The 24090-nt window shown below is 41.6% G+C and overlaps 1 protein-coding gene across 8 annotated transcripts in view; it reads right to left on the reverse strand.

The window, feature by feature from the left end:
• LOC104148836 (cytochrome P450 2J4) overlaps positions 1 to 24090 on the reverse strand; it is a 26469-nt gene that overhangs the window by 339 nt on the left and 2040 nt on the right. For 2 of the 8 annotated variants that reach the window (XR_011142781.1, XR_011142782.1), the window contains exons 2-14: positions 19889 to 20002; positions 19685 to 19797; positions 19012 to 19274; positions 17181 to 17343; positions 16190 to 16339; positions 15116 to 15276; positions 12761 to 12937; positions 12101 to 12242; positions 10432 to 10619; positions 9198 to 9339; positions 8414 to 8647; positions 6233 to 6298; positions 2733 to 2977 (exon numbers count right to left, since the gene is read on the reverse strand). Coding sequence is in view for 6 of the 8 variants with exons in the window: in XM_068954079.1 (XP_068810180.1) it covers positions 8469 to 8647; positions 9198 to 9339; positions 10432 to 10619; positions 12101 to 12242; positions 12761 to 12937; positions 15116 to 15276; positions 16190 to 16339; positions 17181 to 17343; positions 19012 to 19182 (1473 nt within the window). In the remaining 2 variants the exon portion in view is untranslated. Of the gene's footprint in view, positions 1 to 2732; positions 2978 to 6232; positions 6299 to 8209; positions 8648 to 9197; positions 9340 to 10431; positions 10620 to 12100; positions 12243 to 12760; positions 12938 to 15115; positions 15277 to 16189; positions 16340 to 17180; positions 17344 to 19011; positions 19275 to 19684; positions 19798 to 19888; positions 20003 to 24090 lie in introns of those variants that run through there. The other 6 variants (XM_068954084.1, XM_068954085.1, XM_068954079.1 and 3 more) reach the window with 6 other exon arrangements.

The following is a 24090-nucleotide window of genomic DNA, read 5'->3' on the forward strand; positions in this document are numbered from 1 at the left end:
TATGCTTCTCCTTCTCACTCAGATTATATTTATCAAATATGGATCACAGGATTTGTAGGGCTGGAATCTTATTAAACTCTAGTCCAGATTTTCCAGGTAATGTAGATACACATATCCACATGCAAATTTTCCAGGTAGTTTTCCGAAACAATTGTAGATGTGTGTGCTCCTACAAATTCTTCATGAATGCTTTTAGAAAAGCAATAGCCACAGCTACAAACTAAGCATGCAATTGTAAGTGGATAGTAAATCTTGGACTTTTAAAAATGTTTAGTATATATATTCCCTTTATATCCAGTAGAGCCACTGATCAAAGGTAATGGCAAGTGCGATCAAAGTAAAAAGCCTAAATTTATCATAAAATAGATACGAGTGTCTAATGCTCGATACACAATGCAAAAGTTGTTAAGCTTTCAAATTTAACTCAAACCATAAGTATATTAATATTTGATCTCATTTTTAAAACTTATTTGCAATAGTAACTTCACTGAGGATTTTGCTTGCCTCCACTAATTTTCCACTTTCAATCTTGACGTAAAAGTCAATGCTGTAAAGGATATTTTAACCAATTGCCAGAAAGCTTGCCAGATGAATAAAGTATATACAGAGCAGGCAGTTGCACATCTAGCAAGAAACACATGAAGAAAAAGTGCAGGAAAAACCTATTAGGAAACCTGAGCTGCAACCAGAAATAAAGGCCCCTTCATCAGGAGTGAAAAAACAGTCAGGACATGAACGTGCCCTGCCTCGCAACTCGAGAATGAATGCAGTAGGTAGCAAAGCACTTTGCCAAGCCTCAACACATGCAAGAAGTATAAATCTGTTGGCAGGGGAGTTTACATGCCTGTTATCAGAACAAGAGAAATCACATGGCGTTTGCTTGTTTACAGAAAAAGCGAAATCAATTTGAATAAGCCTCACAGCTTATTTTTCAAGGCATTCAATTCTCATTTCACCGTCTCTTTCCCCTCAACAGGGGAGAAATTTTACTCTTTAAAAAAAGATTCTGATGGGTTATTTTACCTGCCCTATATCCAGTGTAATTTTACAAAATCTACTTCAAATCCACCTGTTTCTCAGAATTTTTCAGTTGGCATCAATACAGTTCCCTCTGCGGTGTTTTAAGTATTCAAGCTTTTTCCATCTGAACGATTTTCCTCAACAGGAAAAGCCGTTTCTCCAGCGAATCCTTCCATGGGGAAGTTAAAGTGTTGTTAAGGGTATTGTTAATGCTGGCAGGCATCACCCCAAGGCTGTAGTTGAATCAGCCCTTGCTGAAGTAACAGATTTATTCTGGTAGATGCTGAAGGAACACACCTGGGACTAGTCAACGCTATTTGCAAAGAGCATTTGAGAGTCAGCCCTGAGGCACATCGCACTGGTAGAGAGAGCTCATAAATGCATTTGGATTTTTGTCCACAGAGGCAATGGCTCCATGGGGTTCATGTAACAAATTTGCAAGATCAGCTTTATAACTCACAGACAATCCTGAAAGGAAACGGTGCTGTCTCTCGTGCCCTAAAGGAGCAGCACGCCCACGCTTTCCAGCAACGAGTGCAAGAAACGTCCCACTCATCAGCAAGGGCATCTCTTGCTTCAGACAACCTTAAAGAAACCTTCCCCTCCCTGATGCAAGCGGCTCTGGAGACACGCGGCCACGGTCCTTCCCTCCTCCCATTCACAAAAGATGGAGTGGGTAAAACCTGGCGTAGGTCCATCTCGCAAGCCCTGAAAGGCTGGGCTGCTCTAGGGGCTCCAGCGCCGACCCCAGCCTAGGCGATGGCAGGGCGCCCTGGCCGTCCAGGGCATGGCTCTCCCCCGGAGCCCAGGGCTGTAACGCTGCTCCCCGACATCTCAGCACAGCACCGCACCATCTCCCAGCCACTTTCAGACCACGCATGCTCACGGAAAGGCACCTCTCTCTCCCCTTTCTCAGCCTCAGCCTGCTCCCAGCAGCAGCCCAGAGAAGGCAAAAGCCTTCAGACCCTGCCCTGGGGTGAAGGTTTCTCCTTCTGCCTCACCTGCAGCCCTGGCTTTAAAACCTTCAAAAACTTTTTCCTGGTGATGATTTCCTGCAGGAAGGAAATTTCCTGTCTCTTCCAGACTTTGGCCCTCTTCCCTCCGTGAGGCCGAGGCCTTCCCTGGGCACCAGTCGTGTCCTATTTCCCCAGTTTAAAACGGAGGGCCTGTAGCTGGCCACAGGGAGGGAGGAGCAGTCGGGAGAAATAAAAGGGCAAGCAAAGGAGTCATGCAGAAAGCAGGTCAGCACACGTAGTCACAGCAGAGCTGGAGGAGGGAGCGGGTGCGAAGTGACACGGCCCAGCCCAGCTCTCCTCCGCTGCCTGCGTGGGGCGGCCGTTGCGTGGAGCTGCTCTGTCGCAAGGGGCACGCAGTCCTCCCCGAAGGACTGCTGACAGCGTTGCGATAGCTGTTACACAGCAAGCAAGCTGCCCGCCTTGCCCTCAGGTTGTCTCCCAAGGCTTTGGTCCAGATGCTTTTTCTTTTTTTCTTTTGCCAGATCTCCCTGCCGCTGCTGCCCTGTCAGGGCTCGCAGCCCGGCCACCTTCCACCTCGCATGCTCAAGATGGCAGCTCCCGGTTCCTAAAATGGCTTCCTCGGCACCACCTGAGGCAGCCGCCGGCCTTGCAGCACCGCACTGCCCTTCTCTGCAGCAGCGCAGGCTGGGGTAGCCACCCGCGCGGCAGCAGCCCGTCCCCGCGGCTTTGGCTCACCCCAAGGCAGCCCTGCAGCCTCACTCCGTGTTTCTTCTTTATGCTGGTCAAAGGGGTACCCGGAGGGTTCCCTTCCACATGCAGCCTGGTGGGATCCTTTTTGTCTCATATTCCGTTTACTGAGCACCTCTTCCCTTTCCATGAGGAGCCGAGTCAGACTCCCATCTTTCTCTCCGCTCTGCCACTGCATTACGATCCAGGGCTTCTAGTGGGTTGGTTCTTTTTGGAGGCAATACTGTTAATTTCTAAACATAAAAAATAGATGTAATAGATACAACAGATATCAATAGATACAAAAGAATTAAGCAGATATAATTTATGCATGGGTCTATTAAAACTAGAATAATATATCCTTTTCTATTGCTACAGCAGGTAATAAAAATCCAGTTTAAATTATAGTATCCAGCTTTGATCTCCACTTTCACAGAATCACAGAATGGCTGAGGTTGGAAGGGACCTCTGGAGATCACCTAGTCCAACCCCCCTGCTCCAGCAGGGTCACCTAGAGCACATTGCCAAGGACTCTGTCCAGACAGCTCTTGAATATCTCCAAGGATAGAGACTCCACCACCTCTCTGGGCAACCTGTCCCAGTGCTCAGTCACCCTCACAGGAAAGAAGTTTTTCCTCATGTTCAGACCGAACTTCCTGTGTTTCAGTTTGTGCCCGTTGCCTCTTGTCCTGTCGCTGGGCACCACTGAGAAGGGTTTGGTCCCATCTTCTTGGCACCTTTCCTTCAGATACACATTGATCAGATTCCCCCTCAAGCTTCTCTCTCCAGGCTGAAGGGACCCAGCTCTCTCAGCCTTTCCTCATAGGAGGAAAGTAGGAGAAACTACAGTCTCCTGATGATCTTAGTAGCCCTCCACTGGACTCGCTCCAGGAGCTCCATGTCTCTCTTGTACTGGGGAGCCCAGACCTGGACACAGTACTCCAGGTGAGGCCTCACCAGGGCTGATCACCCCAAGGATCACCTCCCTTGACCTGCTGGCAACACGCTTCCTAACACAGCCCGGGATGCCATTGGCTTTCTTGGCCACAAGGGCACATTGCTGGCTCATGCTTAACTTGTCCACCACAACTCCCAGGTCCTTCTCTGCAGAGCTGCTTTCCAGCAGGTCAGCCCCAGCCTGTACTGGTGCATGGGGACTACCTCTGTTGCCCTGAGAATTCCACATTTGAAACCCAGAAATAGGGAGGTCCACTAATTATTCCTCGGGTATTCTCTAGGATGGAACAGATCTTTGCCCTATATGCATTAAATGGAGTAACTCATCAGTAGTGATGATCTTTTCTGGTAATGCCCAAGTAAAGCTTTTTCAAGCCTGTTCACAGAATCCAGCCAGCAACCAAAATGCTCCCGACATGACAGAGTTCCTAAACGATGAAACAAACAGCAGTAGGGACTCGATCTAATACCAGACAGGCAGAAGGCCCCAGGAGCATGGGCTGAGATTCAGAAAATCAAGGAACAAGGACTGAGCAATTTCTGCTTCTTGTGCTGAAATGATGATACTCAGAGGCTTATTACAATAAAATGAATGCAGCGCACACGGCTATTAGGAACAACTTCCCACAGCCAAACTACAACTAATGACGCAAAACATGTTAGTATCTTGTGAAATACATAAGCTTGTTCTTTCATGACAAAATTATGGAAAAATTCCATGTGTTTGGGGAAAAAAAAGAAGGAAGAATCTGGCAGTATTTGGGGAACACTCTATCAGTCTCAATAGGAGTCCTGCAACTACAATGTTTCTGCTGTGCTTCTAAGGGGAGAACAAGCATGGGGAGAGACAAAGGAGGAAGCTGGAATTACCCATGCTGATATCTGTTACCAGTCCATTATTTTGTCTTTTTTCTTAAGTTTTCTGACAATCACCTCCTTCAAAATGATATTTTCTTATTCCTAGTAGTAACAATAAAAACTCAAGCTGCTTTCTGCAATTATGGCATTATTCCCCTGTACCTTCTCTTTGTGAAAGTGAAGCAGCTGCAATTCATATTGTCGTTATCTTCTTATTATCTTAACATATACAAAGCAGTGCTGTTACGGACCTAACTACGGCTACTCTATATGTAATTTAAGAAACTGCATAGAACAGAGTAAGACAAAGGACTGCATAATGTAGGAAGAAAAAAAAACAGGAGGAGGATATGAGAGATACAGAAAGAAGATGAAAGATAAGAGGAACATCTGTTAAATATATGTTGCCAAAAAAGCATGTGAGAAGAGAAGAATAAATGTAGAGATTTCAGTGAGGAAAGTGTAAGAAGCAACAGCAAACAGCACGGGCCTAGAAGATATCCAAAAGAAAAAATTATATGATTTGGAGGACATTGTATGAGGACAGGAAATGGATAGAGGGATGTGCAGGGGAGCTGAAAATACAAAGGTAAGAAAGCACATGGAATAGAAGAGTACTGAACCAGCAGGTAGCAACATTCGGGGACAGAAGAGGGTAAAGAGGAGCTCTCCCTCTCTTACAAGTCTTTTTGTGCATAAAGTCAAAAGTTAAGCTCTCTGCCAAGTTCACAGAAATTGGCTAACAGCTGCTCCCTCCAAAGGAAAATAGTAAAGAGATCTCATATATTATGTAAGACAATTTCATATGCATTTGAAAAATATCACAAGGTACTTCATTCCTAATCCGGATTCACTACAGCACCCACAAAGTGTGCTTGGTCCTCTGAAAGCTTATTTCACACCAGCCGTTGAGGCAAAGAATGATGCCAAATGCAGCCAAAATTGAAAGCAGAAAGGCAGATCAAGTGAAAGAACATCTGAAGTGGCTACTACAGACAAGATACAGGCAGAGCAAAGAGAGTAGAATGGTCTGCAGGGGATAGGATGGCCAGTACCTTCTTAGTCTGTTCCTCCTCAGCCCTGCACCTTCTGAATTCTGCTTGGTGGGGGACTCCATGCCCTCTCAGCCCAGGTAAAGCAGGGGAGCTGGAAACTTACAGGAAAAGCTGAGTGTGTACAGTCACCTTGGGTTGTTAGGCCCTCTCTGCTCCATGCCCTTCTGCAAATAGCCCCAGCTCCTGAAGGCGGAAAGGTGAAGCCTGCATGTTTTTTGTAGTAATTTCAATTGGCTGCTGTCCTTCAGCAGGCACGCAAAAACACAGCCAAGGAAGTGGCACTGAAAGGGAATGCCCCAGCACAACCAAGATTGTCCTTTAGATTAGTTTGTTCCCTGATTTGTTTCTTAATTCCTAGGAAAGGGCTGAAGAGAACTGAAATAGTGGCATTTCACCCTCTTCTCTCCTTCCTAAAGTGGGAGCAGAGCTTCCTTTAAAGCCACAACACCTACAGCTTGCATACCAAGCATGTTCAAAGCTGAATTTCACACTTGGAAATGTTTGCATTTAATCTAACACATGTAGTTTTCCCTAAGGAGTATGAGCAGGCACTTATCACAGATAACTACAGTGTAAGAGTATGCAGTTATGTTTTTATCTCATATTGGGTGTCACTGTAAGGATTACAGTCCAACATACCTTGGAATATTTTGTAAACTGCTTAGATACTTAAGGCTCAAACATTCAAGGCGGATTAAACAGAATCTGAAAAGAGAAAATCATTAATTCTTAAAGGACCCCAATAGCTTATCTAGAGACTGGGCTCAAAACTAAAATTTTAGCAACTTTTATTTGCCCATGTAGGACAGTGAGAGTGACCTTATTCTCTCTCTACCAGCTCACGAAATTGAATGACATCTGGTAGAAGAGTAGTCAAGGGAGAGCCTGGCACTCCAGGACAAAAACAAGTAGCAGACAAATTAGGATAGGGGAGAAATGGGGAAGGTTGCAAGGGTGGTACAGACTGTAGAGATAACAGAACACCTAGGAGAGGCGAGACAGAATTGTAGGGAGAAAGAGGAGATTCTGGAGGGAACCAAGCTGTTGCAGAGGTGGGGATAGAAATATTAGCTGACACCTGACAGATTCAAACCTCACCTATTTTGAGCTCTGTAGACACTTAACAAATGGTACCTGGAACCATTCTCTCACCATATAAAAGGAACAGTCTAAGGCATGGGATTCTTCTTGCTTTATTTGATGGAAAATGTATTAATGAGGTTGCATAGGCACCATTTTCTTTATAATAAATAGATGCAGCCGGCAGCAGCAGCTCTTCAGTTGTATCTGACAGCTATACTTTAGGATTAAGTGATTTTAACATTGGTTCTAAAGGCAAGGAACTGCTGCTTTTATTGACTCTCTTCCTGATGTCCACCTGGATACAAATGAGGCACCCTCTTACCTATGTGGAGTTACTGAGGGGGAGACGTTTGCAGTTCCAGCAAGGAAGGACTTCACACCAATCTCCTACCTATCTGGATGTGCTGCCATCCAGCCCACAGCAGCAAAAAGAGGTGCACCAACCCATAAAGGGGAAGAAACTGGCAACCCCGGTTACATCTTGTATGCAGATTAGTGATTTCACACACCTTTATCTGTTAAATTGGGGTTCTTTAGAATACAAGATCTGAGGAGGTGCCTAAAACAAATACAGATGATAAGAACTTTAATCCTCCAGAAGGCACTATTGGCTTAATCAGTGTATAAAAATAAGCCTTCAAATGTGGGCATACAGTATCCCACTTTGTATCTCGTACAGGAAAAACATACTCCCAATGCTGCCCAAAAATTCCTTGTTAACTGTCAGTAACTGAACTAGTGAAATGTTGAATTTCCACATTTGCCAGTTACTTAATCACTATGCTCACAAGGGGCTTCAAGAAGTCTTCAATAGGGCCAAATCTCTTATTGGTGGTGATAGGCTAATTTACACTGACTAGTATTAAGTCAGCTATCTCTGATAAAGAATCCATTAAAGAACTGAAAAGAATAAATGAAACTGAATAAATTATTGAAGGATTTGAGGTAAACACCACCAGATAGACCACCTGTCATGAAAGAGACATGTTCTCACATTGCTGTCAACCACAGGGACCACAAAAAGAACAATTTATCATCACTTTGTCTCCTTGCTGCTGTCGCTTGTCTTGCAGTGCACAGCTCCTTCCCGGTATTATGAAATGCTCTCCGCACCTGACCTGAAGACGACACTCCCTGGGATTTCATCCCAAGGGCTGAAATGCCACCCACTTCAGTGGGTGAAACCCTGAACCGTCTTGCCAGGTGGCAATGACAGAGTTGCACAGCAAGCTTACATAACAATGAACCTGATCAGTCTGAGGAAATGAGGAACCTCAGATGATATTTTCTGACTAATTTGAAAGCTTCTCCTAAGAGCTTTTCTTTTTTCTTTTTTCTTTTTTTTTTAAAAACTCCTCCACCTACTAATATCCTGGGACAGACTGAAAGGCCTATCTCCCCAAATGCAACTGTGGCTTATGAGAAAGAACGCACCAATCTTTAATCTAGAGACTTCTAATTTGTAGACTTTGCTTTAAATTCTTTCTCCATTAATCCTGTTCCCAGTTAGCAATAAATAAGGCCCAGTTCTAATTGTTGCCTTCATGCCTTTATTTGTTATGCATTATGAGAGTTTTACCAAGATTTTCAAAGCAGAAAAGAGGAATGAAAGATTAACTTTTTGTAGGTACACTCCTCAGAATGCAACTGTTTGAAGAACATCTGTCAGGGTAGTGACTGACATTAACGTTGAGATAAGGAAAGCAAAAATTTTAAGATACGCAAAGAGGGATTCACATGCATCAATCCTCTTGCAGAGCAAGTCCTCCCTGCATCTGTGGAGAACCGTTGCCTATCGAGGAATGGCACAGAACTGGTACGGAGCTGGCCTCATGGTGCTCCCAAAAACAAATTTGGTGTTGACTTCTTTCACCCCTTCTGGCAGGATGAACCTGAATGCTTGTAACAGGGTGGAAAAGAAAATAAAGAGCTCCATCCTTGCCAGCTGCTCCCCCATGCATACACGGTGCCCTGTAAAAATACAGAAAAAGGCAATCAGCTAAGGTTTTCTATCAGACCTCACTTTCTAACTTGATTGCAGTCTTCAGAAGAAACACTATTTATTCTCAAATAGCTAAGGTTTTTTTGTTTGCATGCTTGCTTTCTGCAGACTTTGTCATTTTCTCCCATAATTACTGAATTTGTCACATAACGATTCAGAACTGAAAGGCTGCTTGTATTTCCGCTCTGAAAGTTTTCATCTGTATTTACAGAATGCAGACAGGACACTAGAAATGATCGCCAAGGTTGCAGAGTTTGCATTTATGGGCTTATTAGCACTATGAATTTTGCTGCTACTATTTTGATAACTAGATCTCTCTTCTAAAAGAAATTTTTCTATGTATCATTCCTTCTCTTCCTACCTTTTCACAAAAGATGGCACTTTTTTCTTCTTGGAGATCTTTAGAACAGTGGAATGCATTTATATACCTACAGGTTCTTCCCCAGTTCGTGTCGAGGAATGAATGAGTCTCAAATTACTACTACCTGGAGTAAATAAATCCCTGTTAAGTGCACTTACCTATTGAGAATGGTAAGAATGCTTCTCTGTTTACAAAGTTTCCATCTTCATCCAGAAAATGACCTGGATTGAACTGATGAGGTGTCTCCCATTTTTCAGGGTCAAACAGAACAGAGTCAATATTGGATAAAATTATGGTGTTCTGGAAGAAGGAGCAGCTACTTCAGTTCTGTCTTACTGTTCATATTCATCACATAAGCACATAACGACAGAGGAGCAAACAATTTAAAGTGCTAACTAAAGTCTAATTTTTGAAAATGAGATCAAGCTTTCAAACATTCATAAGAAGTTTAAACTTTTGAGAATGTTATGATTTCTTCTTTTCCTTTATTATTTGCCACCAATAAATTCAATAAAATAAATGGCTTTATTTTTACCTTGTTCAAATGTGATGTTTTTATTTTTCCTTTTGCTGCTGTATTTTTAATACTTACTCAGCTGTTGACTTACAGAATATCATGGATAAAAATTTAATTTTTCTGCTTTGTTACATTGTAATTTCTGCAGCACTAGACCAGCTTTGAGCAGATCCAGAAAAAAAGGAATAACAATGAAACTATATGAAGAGCAATTATAGGAAAAGATTTAGAAATAAACCCCAATGTATCTTTCAGTTACAAAACTCAAAAGTACTTTATTTTATTGTTACATTTGCAAGATACTGTAACTGAAACCTTGTGACATGAAAATAATTTCAAATTTCCAAGTTTTGCAGTAAAACTTTTTTTTTTTTCCATTTTTGGACTGCTCCTGTTCACAAGCTGATAAGCCCATTTGGCACGGGACAGACCTGAGATTGCTGGAAATTGATTTGCTTATTTCCGGTCACCATTTCCAGGTTCTCTACTGGCAGAAATCATGATCTATGAAGCTACCATTAATAAAGACAAAGCGCACATTTCCTTGTAATAGGCCAGCTTTAGAGACAGTCATATCTTTGAGGACGCAAGAGTTCATCTCCCCGTTCAGAAAAGCCTTCAAAAGGCTTTCTGGATGAAACTTCGTAAGTTCTTCATAACTTCATACTAGAGACCTATCAATGTCAGTGCTTCAGTGGTTCTTAATTACTAATGCTTTCCAACTAAATGAGCAATTAAAACAAAAGAAACGAAAAAAGAACAGTGCTTTGGGAATCACTAGCTAAGGTAGCTTCAGTAGTTAGAAAAAAAAATTTAAATAATTTTACAAGATTTTAAAATGATATCAGATATTCAAATAAAAAATATCTTTGTACCTTTGGAATATGAAATCCCAGCAGCTCCGTATCCTTCACACTCTCTCTGGGAAGGGCAATTAAGATAATACTACTGTATCGCTGGATCTCATGAATTACAGCATTTGTATAGGGAACCTTCTTTCTGTCCTCGTAGCAAATTAAATGGGAGGGACCCAGAACAGTGTCCAGCTCCTTCTGGACTTTCTCTAATGAGAAATATTCATCTTTAAATACACAACAATCTGTAAACTCTATATTCATCATTTTTCCTATTACTTTTTACAGTAATTAAAAACACCCAACAAAATAATTTATAAATTAAAATTTATTTTATAAAAATAAGAATCCCTTCAAATTCCCATGCAGGTTATCGAGATAAAACTGGACATTGAACTTGTTTCTACGTTGCATATCTAAGCAATATTTTAAAAGTAACAGTAGGAAACAAAGTCCTTTTATGAGAACATTTAGGCTCCTGCTGCATATATTGCTTTGGGGTAAATTATAAAAAGGCTTGCATTATTATTTATTATTAGATGCTGGGAGAAAACTGGAAAATAAAATATTAGTCATGTAGTCGGGGATCATTTTAGTAACTGAGCAGCAATTGTTCTCCACCCAGAACCACATACATTTTGCTTGTCGTTTACAGATGGTGTAATTACTATTCTGTAATTATTTGCCTGGGGAAACATTTCTACAAATGAATTTTTTCTCAAGGACACTATTTTTATGCTTAAAATCTGAGCTGAAATGGCAATTGTTCGATTAATACTACAACCTTTATCACTGCAATTAGACTGACCCTATGCACCAGGAAACTTGCAATCATCCTTATATAACCTGAGAGGTAGACAGATCATGTGAAAATTCATTAGATATGTGTAATCCAGGTTCAAATTTTAGGTTTTTGAAGGGTGGTTGAGTAAGAATAATGGGAGATCCTTTCTCCTTACTTCTCCTACCACTTTCGTCTTACTAGTCTCCTTATGTACCTGGTCCCCAGCTTAGATAAGGCTCTCAAAGGTGAGGCCTTTGGAGGGACTTATATACCTTTTAATGTTTTGTATTCTGCACACACTGATTCTTCCTTTCCACTTATTTTCACTCTGCCAACCTGTATCTTTTGTCTGTGAATGTCACTGTTAAAGGCACACAGTTTCAGCTACTCGGCCCAATCTTTTTTATATCTGTGTGCATACATATATATATATATAGGTATTTGAGGTTTTAAGTTTCATGGAATAAACACACATGAACAACCTCCCACTGCACTGAAATTATTTCTGCTGCAAAGAACCTGGAGCATATCGAAGAGTAGCAGTCATGGGTCAGAGAAGGTGGTTTACATCTTGACTAGTCACCTAAAGACCCCATTTTGTGTTTGGTAGACGTCTAATCAATATTGTTAGTGGAGGGGCAAGGGTGACATTAACCTTATCCTAGAGTAGAGTCCTCCATTTGATCAGATGAATCACACCCTCCATTAAACTAGATCTCCCAAAAAGGACGCCTAAAATGACTAGCCTCTATCTTAGGAATGATAGAGCAAGAAATGGACACATGATGCAATTCACCTGATTCATCAGCTACTAATCAGCATCTCTACCGTTCTTTGAACAAGCTCCATTAATATTTGAACCTCTATAGTTTCTAAAAAGTTGCAGAGTTGTTTGGGTGCACTCACCTTGAATATCTGGATAAACCACCATATAAAGCAATGCCCAACGTAAAGTGGTGGCTCCAGTTTCTGTGCCTGCCAGAATCAGGTCGAAAATACTCTGAGTCAAATTTTCTTCATTATATGTAGCATCAGCATCTCCTTTAGTCTGCAGATAGGAATCAAAAAGATGAGGTTAAGGCATACGAAAAAGAAGTGCGTCACAAGAATATACACTGATACTATTCAAAAAACAACAACAAAAAAAAGAGAACTAGAAAATAAAGCTTTTTGAATAATATAAAAAGATTTTCTAATTTTTTAATTGTAAATTTATCCCATCCTTAGGCACGTTTTGCTCTTCAGCAGTGACAAAGCTAATGAGCTTACCTACTTTCTACTCTCACTGGAATTCCCATCGTAATAGTCATTTATAGCTGTATCTTATCATATGCAGATCTGTTATTATCTTGGTTATAGGAAATCTACTGTAAATCCTCTCACATTATTATTTCCTCCTCCCCCTCCTGCTATAGAACAGTTTCAGCTTTTTTAAAAATTCATCCACCTATAAACAAGGATAAATTGTATATTTCTTAATTGGTATTAGTATCATAATCAAAGTAGCACTTAAAATCCATAGATGTGCAATGGAGCCACAGAGGAGTTGAAAGCAAAGATACTCACTTTGGCTATCTGATCCAAATAGAAATCAATAAAATCTTGATTTTCCTCTGTTTTTCCTTTTTTCTTGTGGCTTTCAATCTCTTCTGCTAATAAAGCGTTCACAAAACTTATGTCAGACATAGCCTTCTTGCATGGTTCTAGGAAACGCCTTGCAAACCAGGGAAACCATTCAAATACCTAAAGAACAGAGATTTAAGAGACATGGTTCATTTCTGAGAAGCTAGATTTGAATCCTAACATAGGCCTGTGGGTAGTGGAAGAAGTGAATGAAAGACACTGATTACTACATCTTCACCATTACATCTGAAGGCCTATCCAGTGATCCATTAAAGCCTTTCTTAATCCTATTTTTCCTGAAGCAGAATTTCCCTTAGCTTTATGCTTTAGATTTTCTAGTATGATGTACGAAGGATAAATCAGGTTCCTCTGTACCCCAATTCCTTACTAGGCTGAACCTCAGCAGTGAGGACAACATAAAGAAAATGCCCCTGCTCTCCGTTTATCCAACATCAGTATCATTTCTCTCTCATCATTAAAAAAACAGATCCAGATTCAGTTTCTTTGACCAATCTGCTCAACTGGAAATAGAAATATCCAAACCCAGATTTCTTAGTATTTTAATAGAGGATATTGAATGCATGGGAACTTCACTCAGATAGGTCTTCTCTTCGACAAGAAGCATAGTCAAACATATCACATCTGCGTGATATGCAAAAAACGTTATGATCTAAAAATATATCAAGTCACATAGATTCCCTACTGTTTATTCTTTTTTGTTAACCTAGTCACATTCTTTCACTTACACCTTTATAAAACTGCATCTCTGCAGTACAGAGACAGAATAGTTTTTACATTGACTCATCCCATTCCTCTGCTTCATTTCCTTTTGTTTGTTCCCTTTATAGATTGCACAGTGCCCTTCCAGATGGCAGAATTAACCCTTCAGCTTAAATTATGCATTAGGTTATAACTCCTGGCCTCACCTATTTAAATAGCAGCTAGATTGCAAATGTGCATCTTCTCACAAATGTATTCAGATTCCTGACTTGTTTCTTCTTCGTCCCACTGCACAATTTTGCTTACGGCTATCTGTCCACTTACCAGAAAAATAAATTAGAACAGGCAATCATTAAATGATTTTACATCACTACTAGAGACAGTAGGACAGAATTAAACATTGGACTAGAATGCTTTGGTTGGCTATGGACACTCCATTAATATAGTTGCTAAGAACAGGCTATACAAATACCTACTGAGAATAGTTTAGAAATAACTGATCCTGCATTAGATGGTAGCTTAAGAATCATTCCAGCTGCATCTTCTGGGAGAAAAATCATAAGCATTTTGATTTGTTTATCAAAAGCATCAAAATTTAGGACTTGAATGCTCGTTTACAGCAATTTTCAGTGAGTAAGAGACGGGAAAAAAGTGAAAAAGCATGCCCACTGAGTTCCAGCAAGTTCTGAAGAAGTAGGCTGCCACAGTAATGAGTAAATTGACTTCTTGACTTTATACAGTATTGTGGTTTTCATTCATAATTGTTAATAATTGTGTAAAATTGCCCTTTTTTGAGGCAGTCTGTTCCATGATGTTTGCAGCAGCAGCCACAACGTCACACAGAGGCAAGACAGCAAATTCTTCCGTCTGTTGGACCAGGTTTGAAGTTGGGAACCGCTCTCTTGCACAGAGGCAAACATCATCCAGCAGCTAATGGAGAGCAACTTCCAGTGAGCATTACTGAATTCTCACAAGGATTTGCAGATGTGGTAGAGGTGTTGCTGCCAAAAACTATAGCAAGGTGCCACCGATAAGTATTTGCACATGTTACCTTTGTGCAAAACAGTTGCTCTAGTTAAGGTTCTACAAGGTTAAAAAACAGTAGTGAAGGAAGCAGTTAAGGGCCATGTTACTCTTTTGATAGTTATTGACTGTCACATGATTTCATATAGTATAGAAAGTCACTTTATCAGACAAAATTAAAAATAAGCCTACTTCAGAGCTTCTCTTTTTTTTTTTTTTGCCTGTATTTTGCCACTGAGTTTCAGGTATAGTTTCAAACACGGGTTGTACAGGTAGTGCTCTTGCAAGAAAATCCTTCATACAGCTGCTAAATACATAGCAACCCTATGAGTTCCCATCTCTTTCCACCAGAGATACACGTGTGATTTTATGCTATGATGAGGCATAAGAAATTTAAAAAAGTCTTAAACTAGGCTTCTGGAAGTGCTGTTCTGAAACATACTCCAGCAGTTCCAGCTGCATTAGTATTTACTTTTGTTATAAAACCATTTAGAAAGTTGCCTTTTTCACTGTCTATCTGTATAAAATAAAGACACAAATAATAATTTTCCTCACAAAAAAAGAGACGCTGTTCCCAAATGCTGCTAAATCATCAATGGCTTCAATCAAGCGGCGAAAATTTTCATCCTCTACAGAGAAGCGATGTCCAAAAATCACAGCAGAAATCACATTTGAGATAGCTTGAACAACAGGTACTGTGGGGTCCAGAGGCTTTCCTGTAAACACAGTGAATAGCACTTACTGTTCCTGCTTTCCCTACTGATTAGAAAGATAAGATAACATTTCATCAAACACTTCTGATGCTAATTAGATTGCTGCATGGAAAATTGCAACTTACCAGCAAAAAACTCAAGTAAAACGTAACTTCAGAAACCTAAACAAAATGTCATTTAGAAAAGAGGAGACTGCTCATAGGAGCAGGAGTAGCAAAAGTAGTGACAAAATACCCAGATTTCACAAAACCTTGGCATCAGTAGATCTTGTGTTTGACAATACTTAGGACAGAGAAAAGGTGAGCTGAGACAGTGTATGAATGAGTAATTGAACTTAAAAGGGATCTCCTCCACCTGAATAACAAAATATTTGAGAGTACCTACAAGTTCACCCCACTCTTCGGCAGTGCAAACTGAGCAAACAACTTCTTACTACAGAGGTTACCACACACCTCATGAGGCGAGCTTTTCCCACTGCTCTTGCCAGAGCAGAGCCATGGGATTTTGCAGCCTTGGCCAAGACTTTGAATATTTCATGCCTTGTTTTTCTTTTCTGTAGAGGAATATGGGGTGCTAGTTTTTGCTGTTACCCTGATTCTGTGATCATAAGTAATGTAGAACTGGCTAAGAAGTGATAACACTGAACAGAGAGCGACTATGGAGTTTCAGTTCTAAATTCATACTGTTGGGTTTTATACATAGCACTTTTGCAAGGAAACGTCTCTCACAGATCGTAAGATAACAGGCTCTTGAGACTCAGCTCAACATGTATTCTTTTAAACCATTTTATGTAATCAAGTAAATAATTTCAAAAGCTACAGGTGACCCATTCCTAAGCAAAATCAGTGAGCACTGCTCCACCCACTGCACAGATTGACTTGCTCGCCAAGTACAAGTGTTACTAAAAAGCATATACCATTTGTTTTCTGCAAGTACTCCACCAGGCGATGGGCCTCCTCTTGTACTCGGTAGTCATGGTCTTTTTTCCCTACTCCCATTTTCCTCATTATTGAGATTCCAAAGCGCCTCTGTTGCCTCCAGAGATGACCATTAGAGAACATAACACCTAGGATTATAATGAATCAATTATATGACTCACTAATATTTATTAAATGCAAAATGACATATACAGGAGGGGCTATATCTTCACATAATCTCCCATTTGAGAAATAAATCTTATCAGTTTTCCTCACTACTTTCTGTCATACAAAATTATATGAATTGGAGTCATCCTCAGAAACCAGTGTAAGTGCGTGTAAGTTTGGGAGTTAAAAAGCTCAAATTAGTGTTAGATACTCACTAGAAGTTATGCTTGTTTTCCAAATGTATTTGTTAAACTATATTAGACATATTCTGTTTTTCTATCATGTTGTTGCAATTTGCACCTAGTTTGACATTTAAAAATGACTCAAACCTAAGAAAGATTTAGATGTTCCTGCTTTGGAAGGTGAGGTAGAGTAAAGAAAGTTCTATGAGAAACTACCAGCAGGTGCTGAGGTGCAGTCTCCCCATTATATCACCAATGTATCTACGGCACCAACATATCTGTATCCACTAATACACCACCTCAGTATTTGACCCAGCAATGCTTCAAAGAAGCTTCTCTTTCATTCCAATTTTTCTGGGGATTTTTTGTATGCAGTCCTGCAGCATTCCTCTTTCCCCTCCTCTCTTCTAGTCTAGTCATTTAGCTCCTGTATAGAAACTCTTACAATAGCTCTGTTCTGCTGTTACTGTTCAGACGGTACTCACCTAAAAGTGATGTTTCATGAAAACTCACCAAAATATTTACCTTTTTTCCACTACAAATTACACATTTGGAGGGTCTATATCAGTTTCTAAAAACAGGAATGGAGAACATGAGAAAAGAATCTGTGAAAATAATAATTTTGAAAAATAATAATTACCATTTCCATGAGTCAGCAATTCAAAGACCATTGAGGTTGGCCTTCCAGCAACCTCTTCAGCATGGGCAGTCAGACCCTCCTTCACTGCCTGAAACCCTTGCAGGACAATTACAGGAATGTTTGAAAGCCATAGTGTGAAAATGTTGCCATGAGCTTTGGCCACCTATAGAACAGAGCAGCATCAGAAAAACATGGGTGAGAACCAGCATAGTTAAGCTAAACATGGTGAACCTGTTCTTTTCCCTTGGCTGTTTCCCCAGGGGTACCTAACCTTGAAAAGAGAGTATCAAATCCATTTCTTAAATATAGTATAGCTTGAAGCTAGATTTCTATTTAAAAAAGAGTAGGATTATTAAAGGGCATGATGTTCCTAAAATGTCATACATCCAATACTGCCAACATCTGTAATGTTATTTATTGCATATCTTACAATTCATACTCATTACAGATGAAATCTTACACTTTTGTAAGAAGATATGTTAGCGCATGACTTTTACATGAACTATCTACAGGTTCCCCTTTGTGTGGTAAGTGTATGAAAAACATCTGAATAGGTGGGTAAAGTAGGATTCCCCCTCTCCTTTCTAGCTCAGCTATGATAGCCATTACACAGTGCGCACAGCCATCGCTAAGGCAGGTGGACAGAACAGCCCTGTCCCTGGCCAGAGAATCAGGAGCTGGAATAATAAAAGCAAGAGAATACAAGGCTGAGGGAATTGCAGGAGCGCAGGTCGAAGTAGCAAGTCTGTGGGGCAGAGCGGGCTGTTGGAAAAAGAGAAGAGTGGGGAGCTGCCATGACGTCCTAAGAACTGCAACACTAGAGAAGTACAAAATTTTGCCGTCTGTGAGCAAACAAGAGGGATCAGATACAAATGTCAAGCAAGGATTTATGTCATAGGCTTGCAGATTTTGTATCAATCTAAGGTTGAATTTCACTTTTGGAGGCACTAATTCATGGCTTTTGAAATCTTGGAATGAGCAATCCTGCTCTTGAGGTTTGTGAGATCAAAAAGAAAAGAAAAGGCAATATGCACTGCGTATAATTTTGCGTTGTGAGTTATACTACTTCACCTTGCAGTATGCAAGTCAGGAGAAGAGAGCTGGCAGGACAGGGAAGAACCAGAGGAAAAAGCAGGCTGAGAATGAGGAGGCAAAGTGAGGTACTATTACTCATATTTAAATGTTAAACCCCTACTATACACTTTAGGAATATAAAACATTAGGATAAAATTTCTAGAAGTGCTCTGCATTACAACTGGACATAGAAAAGAGTTCAGTTCCAGTGCAGGCACATAATGAATTAGTTCAGGTACTTAAAAGCTCAGTCAAGCTCAGCTGATTGAGGTGTCTTTTAAAAATCTAACCAAATCATATGTAATCAAAAATTTATTTAAACATCTTTTGAAAATCTGTTCAGTAAGCCTAACAAACTCATTGTTTCTCTACTGAACACTCACATGCACTCATCACTATTTCTTGGGAAATCTAGAAGCTGCCAATGTGACAGTAGTCAAAAGGCAAACATTTGAAATTCTCTACAATCTGAAAGTTTGTCTTTTAAAATGTATCTTTTTCCTATTCATAAGATAGAAGTACTAGCATCAGTATTATTTTATTCACGTGCACCTAAGGTTTCAGTGACACGTTTCAGAAAAAGTTGGTGTATTTCGTATCAAGAAACAGACTATTTAATGATCCCCATCAATTTCCATGCTTACACAATCTAGAATAAATCCTTCCTTAACATTCAAAAGAAGACCATGTTATCAAATATATAATCATTCTTCAATCAGCTTATGAGTCCATTAATTATCTGCCTGAAAATACATACTTTTTTAAGGATGTCATGATGAATTTGGAAGTTCATCTGCAGCAGATTGCCAAAGAAGGGATACGGAGTTGGTCCAGGAGGATATCGTCTTCGTAGCCATTGCAGTTTCAGAAACTGCATGAACAGCAGAGACACAGCAAAAGATATGAGCGCCACACTTATTGTTAGCATTTCACTTCTGATTTAGAAGACTACCTTGCGTCTGAAAAGCTTCTGTATACATAGAGGATAAATCCAGTTTATCTTGCTCTGCTGGTACCTCCCTAAGAAGAAAAAAAGATCTTCAAGTTTCTGTACCTCTCAGTCCTTTCCTTTTTAGCACTTCTTTATACTTCCTGATCCCAGAGAATGAAGTCTTAATGCTTATTTTTAAGCATATATGGCATCAACCAAATTATATTACAGCTACAAATCTGACAGGTGTGGTTTTTCAAGGGAGATCAAATGGAGGTTAATTATATGTCTCTCTGTGCAGAGACAGCTGTTGTGACAAAAATCTCTGCCACAGTGCTGGTTTCATAAAGGGCTGGTTTCTTTTGCAAGAAAAGAGAAATCCAGATGAATTTCCTGAGGGTTGGCTACACACCTAAGCACTACAGGATTACTGGAAAGTTCACTCCCATCATTACTGTTAAAAACATGCATCAACCATGCACTCTGCTCCTTCACTCACCTCGTGTTATTGCTTGATTCCTGTGTTCTCACCTATTCCTTTCACATTTTATTTTTCCCTATGGTTTAAATTGTAAGTGCTTCAGGAGATGGCCAGACCTTTTAACTTCATGTCTAGAGTATATAAAACAAAAAAGGCCTTAATCTGTCATTGGGTGACAGAGTTTGATAATTATAATGGCACAACATGAAAGTGTCCACCCACCAAACAGTTTGTTCAGCTGCAAACAGGCGGGACTGCAAGCCCTTCAGGACCAAGTAGAAAGCAATAGTTCCTCACCCTCTCCAACTGCCTCCTGGCTAATTCCCACTGCATTGCCTGAAGCAGGAACAAAGATGAGACAGAACAATCTTTGCTAGCTTCTTTCACAAGCACGTTCACGCAAGGAGCAATTCCATTCAAGAGCCATGGATTTCAGAGCCTGTATGCAGGGAGAGCATATGCCTCTGCGAAGGGGGTCATTTCAGATAACATAGCTTTGGGGCTTCTTTGGCGTTTGCTCGAGATCAGCACCAGCCCAGCTTAGATTCAGTTTATGTGGCTCAATTAGCAGCACTTGAAAGCCCAAGAAATCATGTTGATGGCTCAGCTGCTCACATGCCAAACCTACAGACCTTTGAGTTAAGAATTTAAAAAGAGCAATTTATTACTGTGCATTTTTTGACATGCCACAACTGAAACGAAGCAAAACCAAAAAGCAACAGACTCCACATACCTAATTGGGAGAGGGGACGCGAATGCCTTCAGGGCCCCTGAGGCTCACCTGCCTTGCCCACTGGCAGCAGGCACCGGGCCCCCATCCTTCTGAGCAAGCCTAGCTGGCTGCTCTGCATCTCCCCTGGCCCTCTAGGTGCCTCTGACTTTTCCACACACCTTTTCCATGTGTCTGTGATTGCACCTTACAAGTTGAGGCTTGAACTACCTGCATTGGGAAAGGCAGCTGCAACCACTTTGCCATGCCTTCAGGAAAAGAGGTTAAAAGAGGTTCTCCTCTCCCCGCTTCCTTACAACCCTCAGAAAAAAGGATGTTTGTCCTGTGCTTAGGCTTTTGACTGAAGCACACTGTGCAGACCAGCCTGTGCCCTACCAGTCTCATAGCAGGTTATCTACACTCCATTACCTATGTTCCCTGACCCAAAGTCAGTCCCAGAAACAATCTCCACTCCCACCCACAAAGCACTTAGCAGCTAAGCTGTCTCCCAGGCAAGGACTGAAAGCAGCCCTTCAGAGAAGGAGCTTGCCCTCCCAATCTAATGGCAGGTTGTCAGGACATTCTCTCTATCCCATCTCCTTGCCACCCCACCCTGAAGAAAGATGCTAGGAAAACACATCCCTTTAGATATCAGCCAAAAATTCTGAGGGAGGTGAGCAGAAGCTGAACAGAAATGGGGCAAGCAGGAGCATGCAAACAAAACTCAATTCTCCAAGAGGGCCAATGCAACCCATAACTTGTAGGGAGACAGTCTCTAGGACCAGGGATTTATGGCAATCTTTGGTCAGAGCAGAGGATCCCTCCCCAGGAGCAGACCAGCCTTCTCCCTTCTCCTCCTCTCTCCTCTGGCATTGGCTCACCAGTCACTGCTTGAGGGCACAGTGTGGGGGCTCTGGAAGAAAACTGAAAAACTCTATAGGGGCTGCCTTCTCCTGCTCCTGCTCCGCCAGGTGCCCCCCAAACTACTGGCTTAAGCCTTCAAGCATAGGAGGAGCATCCCAAAGGTATTTGCCATGAGTCTATTCCATGCCACGTTCCATTTCTCCATCTGGACAGGCAGTAGGTCAAGACACAAGCGCTGCTGGCATGTACAGAACACCGCAGGATGCTAACCTTGTCACTAACTGCCTCATTTGCACTAGCCCCAATGCTCCTGTATAGCATGTCACAGTTGAAGCCCATCTGCAAGATGCCTGCAGAAACTGAGGATGGAACCAGGCTCGCACCCAGCACCTTTCCTGTGAGCCTGAAGTGGCTGCTAAGTGCCATGCAGGGTCTCTGTGTCACGTGGCTGTGGGACATGCATGGCTAGGGGAAGTCACAGAAGCAGGATGTGGTGCTCTACTCACATTCAGTGCCTGAGCAAGGGCAGGTGCCTTGCCAAAGGGCAAGAGGAGAGATGAAGAGCCTCATCTCTGTGGCTGCCTGCTAACCCAAACACTGAGCTCTCTCCAAGCAAGCAATGAGGGCTACCAAGATGATTAGAGGGCTGGAGCACCTCTCCTATGAAGAAAGACTGCAAGAGCTGGGCCTGTTCAGCCTGGAGAAGAGAAGATTGAGAGGGGATCTCATAAACGTGTATAAGTATCTGAAGGGGGAGTGTCAGGAGGATGAGGCCAGACTCTTCTCCGTGGTGCCCAGCCACAGGACAAGAGGCAACGGGCAGAAACTGAACCACAGGAAGTTCCACCTAAACCTGAGAAAAAACTTCTTCACTGTGAGGGTGACAGAGCATTGGGGAACAGGTTGCCCAGAGAGGTAGTGGAGTCTCCTTCCCTGGAGATATTCAGAACCCGTCTGGATGTGATCCTGGGCTTGAGAAGATGATCTCCAGAGGTCCCTTCCAACCTAAACGATTCTGTGATTCTGTGAGAGCAGCCACATTCACAGTTCCTCCACAGACCTGAGACCAATGCATTTGCTCCACCATGATCTTCATGTGCCTCCTTCTAAAATTAGGCCTAGAAAAGCAATATAGGTGCCCAGGCTGGAATCACAAGCCCTGGCACAGAGGGGATGCTGAGACCAGCCATGATGGTGAGAAAAAATTTCCCTGGACTAGATACAGCCGCCTTCTCCTTGAATTTTATACAGTTCTGATCACTCACCCTATCTGGATGGCAGTAATGAGATAAGCAATCTCTAAGAACAGCCTTCAGATCAGTCCCCCTCTGGGGGAGATTTTGGTAGGCAAGCATTGTCAGGAATTGCAAGGCATGAGACAGTCCTGCTAAGAACAGCAGGAATACCATACAGATAGGGCTGCAACAGAGCTATTTGCAAAAAACAACCAAAAAAAAGGGAAGATGAGAAACTAAGGTATAGGGTAATTACAGTGGAAAAGTGTCAAAAATACGTGCTAATTTCAGCTGCATTTATTTTATATCTGGCTGATATAGTCCTATATTCACATAGATACTTGAGACATGGGTATCAACACAACAGACAAAACACCTCACATACCTACTTTTGCAACACCATCTTTATAGTCATAGAAAAACTAAATCCTTGTTTTGCAGTAGGGTACAACCCACCCTCCACTCCCAACAAAATCTGCACCAATGCAATGCCATAAAGCATCACACAGATATACCAGAGCTAGATATGGACTAGAAAGCAGGAGAGCCGCATCAGCTTGATCTGCTTGGGCCAGTGAGCTTACACATCTCTTTTGCTGTTGCTACCACTCAAGGCTCAGCAGGAGTCAGGTTCAAACTTAAGGGAGTCATGACAAAAGTATTCATTTAAGTCCCAGACAAGAAGCCTAAGAAAAGAATATTAAAACTTCAGATACTGAGCTCCCTCACAAACATGAATCAAATTGTTTAACAAATAAAGTTTACATGTATCATGGTGGATAAACAAGACAATGATAACTAACCCTTGAAGTGCAATTACAATAACAATTGCAGAGCCTTTTCCTCTGGGAAGGAAACCGGTGGGGCAACAGAGTGCTTGCTACTTCTGCTGGTAGCCTGGACTCTGAATTTGATTTTTAAATCTTGCTGGGTAACAAGGCCAATCTCAAAGTGTGAGCGGTTTCTGGCACCTGTTCCTCTCTAGCTGCACCTGCTAACCCTGCTTGGGCATGCTTCTGCTAGCTGCTTCTTGCACGCCTGCTCCCTCTGCTATGCCTTATAGCTGCACCTGCTAACCCTGCTTGGGCATGCTTCTGCTAGCTGCTTCTTGCACGCCTGCTCCCTCTGCTATGCCTTATGTACAGGGACTCTGAACGCCAGCAGCTCTGCTAAGTCTCCATTAGCTCAGCTCCTGAAAGGCTGCATGTGACATTGAGAACTATATAGAGCCCCTGTGCTCACAGAAAGCTCTCAAGAAGTTTGCTTCTCACACACCTGTCAGAAAATTCTACATACATTTGTCACGCAACACGCATCCCTCTCTTGCAAGTGCCAAGTTTCACTTCACAAGACTGCAAGTTGTTCCCTTAATTGTGTTTTTAGCACATCATCATTAAAGAGGCATGGCTGGCCTAGACTACTGAACACTGTTATAAATACAATTTTATCCACTCTGTGATAGAACGCCCTTTTTAATGGAAATACCTCTCAAATATGCTACACCAATATATGCAAAACAAACATTTTCAGGCCAGCCACCTGGTCCTTTACCATTTACGCCCCCTTTGATCCACCAGTGTTGTGGCTCCTCATCAGGATTCTTGGGGAGGGAACAC

The sequence above is a fragment of the Struthio camelus genome, chromosome 9, assembly GCF_040807025.1.
Source record: "Struthio camelus isolate bStrCam1 chromosome 9, bStrCam1.hap1, whole genome shotgun sequence".
NCBI lineage: Eukaryota > Metazoa > Chordata > Aves > Struthioniformes > Struthionidae > Struthio > Struthio camelus.